Source organism: Lytechinus variegatus, chromosome 6, assembly GCF_018143015.1.
Source record: "Lytechinus variegatus isolate NC3 chromosome 6, Lvar_3.0, whole genome shotgun sequence".
Lineage (NCBI taxonomy): Eukaryota > Metazoa > Echinodermata > Echinoidea > Temnopleuroida > Toxopneustidae > Lytechinus > Lytechinus variegatus.
This window is the reverse complement of record NC_054745.1, coordinates 25,403,125-25,414,312: the sequence shown is the minus strand read 5'-3', so window position 1 is coordinate 25,414,312 and position 11,188 is coordinate 25,403,125. Positions and strand designations below refer to the sequence as shown.

The 11,188-nt window shown below is 38.6% G+C and overlaps 1 protein-coding gene across 1 annotated transcript; it reads left to right on the top strand.

Annotated features, from left to right (window-relative positions):
* Positions 1 to 9,735: 9,735 nt before the first annotated feature.
* LOC121417657 lies at positions 9,736 to 10,803 on the top strand. The gene has a single exon (XM_041611392.1). It carries the CDS (start codon positions 9,736 to 9,738, stop codon positions 10,801 to 10,803), a length of 1,068 nt encoding a protein of 355 aa, XP_041467326.1.
* The last annotated feature ends 385 nt before the right edge of the window (positions 10,804 to 11,188 follow it).

Here is an 11,188-nt window from a genome sequence, read left to right as displayed (position 1 = left end):
ATACTTGATTTTATCGCCTCTGAATATCCACAATTATTAGTTTTCACAAAAATATATTAGTAAAATGTTGTGCTACAAGTTAGTGCAAGACACGAACAACGTGCTGTAACCATAGCATTAGAAATGTAATATTACAGTTCTTCAAAAATGTTTATTGATATTATGGACTGTAAAAATACTATAAACCATTGTTATGTTTTATCATTAAAAACAAAAAGTTTGATGTTGTTTTAGGTACATTTGTTTTATCTTCGAATATTTATTGAATCTATAAATCAACATCAACAGTTACAGTTGTCAGAATATAATTCATTTATTGAATACGTACGAGGTGTTGTAATGGAAGACACGTTGTTATTTAAGTATAGTCTGTTTGAGATCGTTGAAGCCAACAATAAAATATGCCATCGCTTGGGCTTCTTATTACAGACTCAAATTCCATAGACGGGGACGGATCCGAACGGTAATTTTCCACTTTCAACCTGTGTATGACTTATTGGACCGGTATTCTGAAATAGGAATTTCGTTTTAGGACTAACGAACCTTCGGAATTACGACTCTCATTTCCTTTTCGGATAAACGAACCTTCGAAATTACGCCACAAATGTTCGGATTAACGAACCCTTTTTCGTCTTCGGATTAACGAACATCGAGGTATATATGGCAATTTACGTGTTTCGGAATTACGAACCTTCGGAATAAAGAAACTTCGGAATTACGAAGTGCAACCAGTTACGTCATAGTCTAATTCAGCGCTAAAACTATGAGAGGCCAATAACTAAATGGTTTGGTTTTAATTGCGCACTCCTTATGTTTAATGAGCCAGCCTCGAGCCTCGATGGTAAGAAAATATGTTTTAAATTACTATTTTCACACGATTCTGAAATTCTGAGTAACTGATTGCCAAATACTCTTTTCGTTAAGACGTGTGCCACGATTGGCTTTTCATTGTTAAACCACAACTTTAGATTTGAATTCCTTGAATGCTTCAGCGCCTATCAGGGATCTGGGAACGATTCTGTTAACTGGTGGTCATGTGACGCTGATACCGTTTAAAGCTAAATGGTAACACTGATTAGAATTAAACTCAAACCAATTACCGTTACAATATTTAATTAAAACTGCCCATAAGTGCAATTACGGATATGCTGGATTTTTATTATCATTATTATCATTATAAATATTATCATTATTATTATGACACTGGGCCTAGGAAGAACACCGTTTAAAGCTTAAACGTCATACTGATTAGAATTAAACTCAAATCCATTACCGTTATAATATTTAATTACAACTGCCCATATGCGCAAATACTAAGGATAAGATATAATAATAATTATCATTATTTTAATTATTCATGTACTAACTTGTCTGCCTGAATGACATGAATGCCATAAATCTTAAATGCAGTGTAAATGCGTAATCATCACATTAATACACAGTCTAGTCAATATATACGCATCTCTTGTTTCCAGTAAATATACTGAGCGTTGAAGAAGATGGCGAGAGGTTTCGTTAGAAGATCGATAATGCTAACAAGCTTTTTGCTCTTGAGTAAGTATTCGCTTACGTTCAAGCCACATGGATTTCGTAATATCTATAACCCATTACGTGTCGTATTTTGCATTTATCTTACCTTATTATGCACGAACGCTCTGCCTTGATAGCCCTCTTTTAAAAGGTTAATCATTACATACTTCTCCTACATCATCAACATCCCTTTTAGCTTAGTTCCATTAATGCTAAAAAAAGAATCGATGATCAATAATCAATTTCGTTTTGTAATCGGCGTACCAGTGTTTGTTTTACGCTTCCGTTTATAAGTGATATCCTATAACACTCCCCGCATTGGCTCCTCCTGGAATCCGGACAACTTCCATCCAGATTCAGGCGCTAGTTTGATCACAGAGCAAGCAGGGTCAATAGGTCACGACAAATTTGGCGACAAAATTCGCGAAGTCGTAAATTTTATTGTGAATGAAAAAGGTGTCGCGAAAAAATGTGATTTGGGTCAAATTTCTGCTACTTTGTATACCAGACGTTCAGGGGATGCTGCTTATTGCGTATAACACACGTAGAACCGCCTCCCCCTTTCCCCCTTCTACTCAGTACCCCGCTTCACAGGGCCGAATGACATACGTTTTTCTCTAGTTCGAAGACGGTAGGCATGGGACTAGCCTCTTCTCGAGGCCCTGGCGGCTGCTTCCCGAGCGAAGCAGAGTTCAGCGATCTCAGGAAGCAGCCGCCAGGGCCTTGATAAGAGGCTAGGATGGGACTGACTTGGAATCTCGTTTGATTTTTTTGTTTCAGTTTTAAAGTGTGGTATGCCATCATACGTAAGGTGCGGAGCAGGCATACTGCAAACTGTAGACATCGCTGCCCTTGAACCCAAGTTGATATTCAGAGATGATATCAGCTGGCCAGGGATAAAGAGAATCGTTTCAAATAGATTCATCTTCATCTTCAAACTCCCAGGTATGATGTAAAAGCCCCTTCTAAAGGACAAGTCCACCCCCAACAAAAAATTGATTTGAATAAAAAAAGAAAAAATCAACAAGCATAACACTGAAAATTTCATAAAAATTGGAATTAAAATAAGAAAGTTATGGCATTTTAAAGTTTCGCTTTATTTCACAAAACAGGTATATGCACATCTCAGTGGGATGCAAATGAGGAACTGATGACATTACTCGCTCACTATTTCTTTTGTATTTATTTATATGAAATATTTTGATTTTCTCGTCATTGTCATGTGTAATGAAGTTTCATTCCTCCCTGAACACCTGGAATTCCATTATTTTAACATTTTGTGCTTCAGGGAAGGTGGTCCTTATCGTCAAATTCGTAAAAATTGAAATGTTGTGTAATTCAAACCATAAAAGACAAAAGAAACAGTGAGTGAGTGACATCATCGACTCTCTCATTTGGATGTAACTGGCTCGTTCATATGAATATTTAGTTAAAATGAGCGAATAAACTTTGAAATGTCATAACTTTCTTATTTTACATCCGATTTTGATGAAATCTTCAGCATAGTGCTTGTCTGATTTGTCCCTATTGGTTCAAATCAACAGAGGTGGACTTGCCCTTTAAGACTGTCATTTTTATATCAGCGAGTTTTCACTCTGTGAAGTACAGAGGGTCCAGAAGCAGGAAAAGTGTTATTATAGAAATATATCAGGCATTACGGAATTATTTGTCCGAGGTTGGACTGGCATTAATAATTTTGCCAGTGCAACCGAGGATGAATAATTCCCTCTATACTTTCGAAGTAAAGGCCTGGTGTATTCATTTTATTCCCTACATTTAATATTGATATGTAACAATACGTCTTCATAATCTAGTTCTTGCACACCTATTTCATCCTTTTATAATCTGAACTGAAATACAGATATCGCTCTGCGCTGACTAATCTACTTTTTTCCCGAAGCCAAATGTGCAACGCGGATTTGTGCCTGCGCCAAAGATTTGCCCGGTAGAATTTCCTCGCTGATCGGTGCGCCCAAAAGATTGTATGATCTGTGTCAGTGATCTGTGATGCCAATGATAGAATAGTGCACTCTTCCGTCATTGACATCACGGAATAATAACTTTTCTTCAATGGTCATTTCATTTTCAACATCATCGCAAAATATGGAAAATATGTTTGATCACATGATGCTATTTAGACCAATTAGCCTACAAAATTAAATTTATGTAGGATATGACATGAAATAGCCTTCATGACAAAGAGCAAGAATTCTTCGTCGAAAATTGGTGGCTCATAATGGTTCAATGAAATTTGCTCCGGTGGCAACTGCTCTTCAGTGAATTCCACATACAAATGGAACTACCAATTTCACCCCTGGATGTAATACTGTTCACTATTAGCATTAAACCAAATAGTAACCCGAACCCTAGCCCTATATCTCAGACGACATAAGGCCCGGAGCAATTGTCGCCGGAAGAAAATGTCGTGTCACCCTCACAACAGCAACTTATTTTCCAATTCAATTCAATTTATTTACATTCTTCAACATAATACAAATAAATACAAGATAGATTAAATCAATTTTAATAAAAGCATGAACATATTTCAACATTGGATAAATGATATACATAATTATTCGATAAGTGATTCAAATATAAATTAACATGCATGTCAAATTTAAATCAATATAATAAATATAATTAAATATATTTAAATCAATATAATTGCACATCATGAGAAGAATGGACGGGTCCACTGGAAAGCAAAGCTTGTAAAATGTGGACCCCTCAAAAAATTTAGGATAGAATGAATATTGAAATATACGTAAATCCCGACAAACAACAAATTTTCAATTTTTCCTCAGTTTCGAAAATTAAAACGAAATTGCAGTTCTGGTTCATCAATTTCTAAGAGACTTCCAAGCTCTGCGTTGTAATTTGTAGGGCATTTTCAATACATTTCCTGTATTTATAAATCCGAAAGCACGCCGTGGATTAAAACAAAAACATTGTCTAGTTTGTACCTTACCAAGCTTGCGTGAATCCAGGATTTTCTAAGAGGGAGGAGAGGGCACTTGTTTGCAGGAAATTTTGACCAAAAAAGGGAACTCGCTACCAATTCGAGGTTATTTGTTGTAGAAAAAAAATGACATGCAAAAAAGGGTTTTCAATATCAAATAGATGTCATTTTGTACCATGTAAAATATGACAAGCAAAATAGAAATAAAATAGAATAAAAAAGAAATCCTCACGACTGTGAATGACAAAAAAAATGCTGGTGCCTCCTAAAAGCGGTTGGCACGGCCGGATTCGCACCCTGGCTCTGCCGGTCGAGTATTTTGAGAGTAAAATGACAGGTGCTGAAGAATCGTTCCTTTGACGATAAAGATGATAAAATCGATTTGATTTCCCAAGCTATCCCTTTTGTCTGTCTTTGTCTTCCCGTTTCTGCCTCTGTCTATTTGTCTCCCTTTGTTTCTATATACCCTGTTCATTCACTTTCCCACCTATTTCAATTTGCCGTGTCACGTCAAATTCTCGATCTCAGATTGTTTACCCAACCCGTGTCTCAACGGAGGAACATGTACGGAAACACTGGAAAGTTTTACCTGCTCCTGTTCAGCCAGGTTTCAAGGACCAACATGTGCAGTCGGTATGTATAATATTGAGCAGAATGTGGACAATATAACCGATAGTAGGTTTCGAAATAAAGAATGTGAGTGTGAGAGCAGTAAGGGAAGACGATGACCCCCCCCAAAAAAAAAAAAAAACCTTCTCTTTGCGCTCCCATTCGCTACCGTGTCGATGTTGAAACCTGTGAAATTTTGATTGTTAAAATAAATGCCCTATTTCATATTTTTTGGAAGGTAGCTGTGGATTTGTCTGGACTCAACTTCCATATAGCATCTGAACATCCTGAATAGGGAGTTTAGCTCCGCGACGCAGAATGCTTTCAAGAAAGTAGGAATGTGTAAGCAAGGGTGATTGAATTTTCCTAGGGGTTGCTGTGTTATTTTCCATAGGCAGCCAAAATGACGAACGTTTTGTAGTAAATTTTTTTTTTCTCTACACCTAAATAATCTTCATGTTGTAGCGAAACGTTTTGCTTTTTTTTGTTTGCTTGTCAAATTTATCTGGGCCAAAATGACATTAGTTTTGCAGTAAACCTTTTTTAATTGCTTTTAAAATAGCACCCCCAGTAAAATATCGTTCCCATGGCCCTGTCGCAACATGTACCGTACGAAGCTTTAATCCTGCGATTGCCGTTACACTACACGGTGAATAAACGAGGTGAATGCATCGTCAATCTGCATCAGAGCTTAACCTATGCAGTATGATTTTATAGTAGACATCTTTAGCCCCTTTCACAATTGGTGGTACGACTGCTGACAACCGTTGCGATTGTGTGCAACATTAACTGTGACCAGATGATCGCAAACGACCGCACGAGCAATTGTGAAAGCCCCTTTACTCAAACCCCTCCGAATTCCAACTATTTTAATTAATATGTGGAAGCTCTGTGGTGTAGCGGTTCTGACTCTCTCCTTGTAATCAGAGGGTCGTTTGTTCGAATCTCACCATGGCCTATAGCGTCCTTTGGCAATGCGTCAATCCACACTTTGCCACTCTCACCCAGGTGATAATTGGGTACCGGTAGGAAAAACCGTCATTGTGGTTGATTTAGCACGTGTGCGCCTCACAGGCTGCTTGGAATGCTATGAATCCAATGACCGGGTAATAACAATTGTGAAGCACTTTGAGCAGTCGTAGATTGATAAAGCGCTATATAAATGCCAATTATTGTTATTATTGTTATTATTATTATTATATCTTCTTTACTTTGGTGTACCCTTCAGATCTCTGCCCGCATTCATCATGGAAACACTTTGCAAGAAGTTGCTACAAACACTTTTACGATTTATCCAACTATACAACCGCCCTGCATACCTGTCGTCTTTTCACCAGTGGACAGTCATGTCGTGGGGATTTGGTTTCGATTCATAGCGAAGAGGAGCTAAATTTCACAACTACATTGCAAGAGGACGTGAGTATTAAAGGTCAAGTCCACCCCAGGAAAATGCTGACTTGAATGAACAGAGAAAAATCAAACAAGCACAGTGCTAAATAATTCATCAAAATCGGATGTAAACTAAGACAGTTATGGCATTTTAAAATTTCGCTTATTTTTCACAAAACAGTGATATGTATAACTAAGTGAGTCAGTCGATGATGTCTATCACTCACTATTTCTTTTGTTTTTTATTGTTTGAATTATACAATATTTTATTTTTTTAGATTAGACAATAAGGACCTACTTGACTGGACCATAAAATCTTAAACAATGCTTTATATTCCACATGAAAACTAGAATATTTCACATTTCGTATAATAAAATATATAAGAAATAGTGAGTGGATGACGTTATAGTCTCCTCATTTGCATACCAGCCAGGATGTGCATATAACTGTTTTGTGAAATAAAGCGAAACTTTCAAATGTCATAACATTATTATTTTACATCCGATTTTGATGAAATTTGTAATGTTATGCTTGATGGACTTTTCTCTTTTTATGCAAATCATTTTTGTTTTTTGTTGGGGTGGACTTGTCCTTTAATATAGGTCACTATGTTAAATGCATGGTGGATTCACAGGCCTAATTTATTTTCTCAAGACTCGTGTGTTAAAGTGGCACTTTAAAAAATATTTAAAAAAATAAGGAGGAAATTCGAGGGTTGAATGCTTACTACCAGTGGACAGGATATATGTCTGGCATTCCATATCTAACCACAAAAGGGTACCTCGACCGGCTCATTTTAAAAATAAATCAGCATTTACGAAGACTACACCTGACAGGACCAAATTCATCACTTTAGAGAGTAAAATGGCCCTAATCCTTCCGCCAGTAAAAGAATAGCTCCAAACTGTGATATATCTTTCCAATTTGGAAAAAGGAAGTTCAGTAGTACCCTCCCTAGAACCAGCGTTAGATTGTGAATCATATTCATTCATTTTTGTCAATTACCAATATCAAATTTTAAGCATTGGGAATGGGAAGACTCGAATGAATAACTTTTGCCTGCCAGTTGTCACTAGGCCCGTGAAACCTCTATTATATGGCACACGAAGGTTTCTTTTTAAATTACATTTCTGACTTGTCTTTAACATCTGTACACTCACTTTATCACAAAGAAATGCATGAAATATGCATATGTGTTATGTAATGACCAATTTTGATGTAACTCCTATATGTCTAGTGCCCTATGGAATTGCACACATCCTAGTTCAACAGTGGATGCAATGTAGGGCCCAAAATCCTATAATGCAGAATTGTAGATATGCATAGTAGGCGTATCTGGATGAAAGAACTACCCAAAATATAATACCAGATTTACATAAGTTGAATGAGATAACAATAAAAAGAAATGAGAATTAACAAAGCATCACACTATACATTCACATCTTCCTATGGCAATGGGTGTAAGCGAGAGAGAGAAAGAGAATAGAGAAGGGGGTGGGGGTTGATGGCTTGTATTATAAAGGGATGGGGGCTAGAAATAAGTAAAAGTATTAGAACAAGATAGCAACAACACTCATCCTCAGCCCCCCCCCCACATACTTACTTGGCTTTTCTCTACCCCTCCATCCTCCCTTAGCTTTTTGAATTTTACTCTATTTATTGAGATATAAATATCTCCAGTCTGGACCATCCCTTTAAAATTTGCGATGCCCGTGTATGCGATTACGAAATTACCATGGAGCTAACATGTAGCTCCATGAAATTGCGCATCATAAGTGCATGTCAGATAAAAAAAAACGCTCAAAAAACGTGAACATGTGTACAAATCCAAGGCAAATTGTGTATTTAGCCAAAATTAAGGAATGTATTTCTACTTTTACAGATGACACTTAACAAACTTTGTCTTGCTTTTGATCAGAATTAAGTCTGCAATAAGTTTGATCGAAAGAAGCAATAAAAAATGTCGAAAAACAAGGAACTACATACGAAATAAAAATAACAAAATACATTAAAAAATTGCGATACTCTATTTTTCAAATAAATTTGATCTGGATCCTACAAAGCGTCTGTGATTTCAAAAATATCAGATTTGAGGGAGTATGAGAGTTGATTATTGCAAATGTTTTAATTTGATGCACAAATTAGCATAATTAATTCATTGAATTAATTATGTAATAATGATAAAAGAAATCTTAATAAAAAAATAACCATATAGCCTCGCAGAATTTTTTCGCACACTACCACCGTGCAAATTTTCGCTGCACTCGCGCGATCGAAGGCCGAGATCTCGGAGGGGGGGGGGGGGGTGGAATCTCATCTCCCCGTGAGATGGGTTCTTTTTAGGATTAAAGGTCCGTATAAATCGCAATTCGACGCAACATGAATTGCAAGCAATGGAGCGCGCGTATTCAGTAGAAGGGCCTTGCGCTTCAATTTATTTCAAAATAATTCAAAACCCTCTTTATGCAATCATAGGCGGCGGAAGCGGGGGGGGGGACGTTTTGTTGTGATAACCTTTTTTTTTTGCTTGTCAATTTTTTTTCCTGCGTCCCCCTCCTTAAATTCACGTGGACCCCCCCCTGAAACTTGTGTTTTCCCCCCTAAAATGTAAGTTGATGCCTTTTTTTTGGCTTGTCAAAATTTTTTACCTGTGTCCATCCCAAAATTTCAGGTGGACACCTCATAAATTTTCTGGCTTCCGCCGCCAATGTCTGCAATTGACTCATTTTTTTTACATTTTTTTTTGCGCCATCGATAATTCATTTCCTTACAGAGTCCTCTATACTGGATCGGGCTTCACCAACCCAGCTTACCTGGTCTCTATGTTTGGACCGATGGAACAACAACTACAACAAATGGGTTGCTAGCTATCATCTGTACTTGCCCCAGGGAAAGTGCATAACGTACTGGAGGAAGGAATCGGGATGGGATGAGGTGTCTTGCCATCAAAGATATCCATTTGTCTGCAAGATCCCTGTTTCTTGTGGCTAAAGGGACTTTTTACTACGAGGAAACGCTCTACAATGCATCCAAGCCCCCCCCCCTACGTCCCTGGCTCGACTGGTGTGGCGCAATCAGATTACAGACAAAAAACAATGGCTTCTATATTTTGTTCCTTATAACTAGGTAACACTGGTTATTGTATATAACATGTATGTTTATGTTCGCCATTGCGTATGCATTTATTGGCTAAATTATTATTGTATAACAACAGTTGTCTCCTCTAGAGATCCATGACCTGCTTGAGATGTGCCTCAATTCCACCTCTTTCAGGTGGAGAGACACATTCTACAAGCAAACGGAGGGTGCTGCCATGGGGTCCCCCCTGTCCCCAGTGGTAGCTAACATGTTCATGGAACATTTTGAGGAGACGGCTCTCCAGTCAGCAACCCACAAACCCAAAGTGTGGCTTAGATATGTGGACGACACTTTTGTGGTTTGGCAACATGGAGCTGAGGAAACTAACAATTTCTTACAGCACCTCAACTCTCAACACGAATGTATCAAGTTCACCATGGAAATGGAGAATAAGGGGTCTATCCCCTTTCTTGATACAAAGATTACGAGGACGGCACAGGGATCCCTATCCCATCAGGTTTATCGCAAACCTACTCACACTGATCGGTACTTGAACTATCGTTCATTCCACCACCCATCAGTGTTGAGATCAATCAACAAGACCTTAGTCAAACGAGCACATGAGGTTAGTGACCAGATCCACCTGAGAGGTGAGCTTGTACATATCAAACGTGTTTTGAAATGTAACAACTACCCCTCACATAAGATCTGCACTGAGCTTCCCCCTTCGCGGAACCCTCATGTTAGACAACCCAAGGCGAGAGTTATTCTTCCATATCTGGGAGCAGCCTCTCACAAGATTCAGAGGATTTTGAGAGAAGCCGACATTGAGGTTCGTCATAGTTCCTCAAATAAGCTTCAATCTGCCCTCACCAGCCATAAGGACAAGCGAAACTCCAAGGACCTCCCTGGAGTTTACCGAATTCCTTGTGAATGCGGTAAAGTTTACATCGGAGAGACGGGTCGTTCCTTTAACACTCGGATTAAGGAACATAGGGCCCATGGTAGACGAGACGAGAGGGACAAGTCTGCAATCATCGATCATGCTCATACGCATGATCACCGGATCCTCTGGGATGAAAGTAGACTAGTCACCCGTGTCCCCTACTGGCATCAGCGGAGAGTCAGAGAAGCGTTGGAGATTGAGGAACATAACACTGTTCCTCAAGACAGTGGCCTCCAACTTAGCAATATCTGGCTTACCGTTCTAGACAAAGGGGCTAATTTGCCTAATTAGCCTACCGGGAGTTTCTACACACACGTGTGAGCACTGCAGCGCACGGGCGGAAGTGGTGGCTTTTGTCATTCATGCTAATCTTAGCAGGAATGATAGATGACAGCATTTCCGGTCGTAGCTAGTTTTGCGCGCCCATTTTGTGTGTTGTCACCCGTGTATGTGGATGTCATGTGGATGTCATGTGACTTTTCTAGCCAATCAGACACATATACCCTGCGAGATACCGTGCAGACGGCACTTCGACAGAGTATATAAAACCTGCGTTTACAAACTTTGCTCATTCTCCTGAGGACGACAAGAACACACTTGTCGAAACGTCGAGATTGGGTGGTCCTTTTCAGGACCAACATTTGCCCAAGAAAGATACATGGTGTACCGTGAAATC

Coding starts and splice junctions, on each gene's coding strand:
- LOC121417657 (XM_041611392.1), top strand. CDS start 9,736: ATGTGCCTCAATTCCACCTCTTTCAGGTGGAGAGACACATTCTACAAG.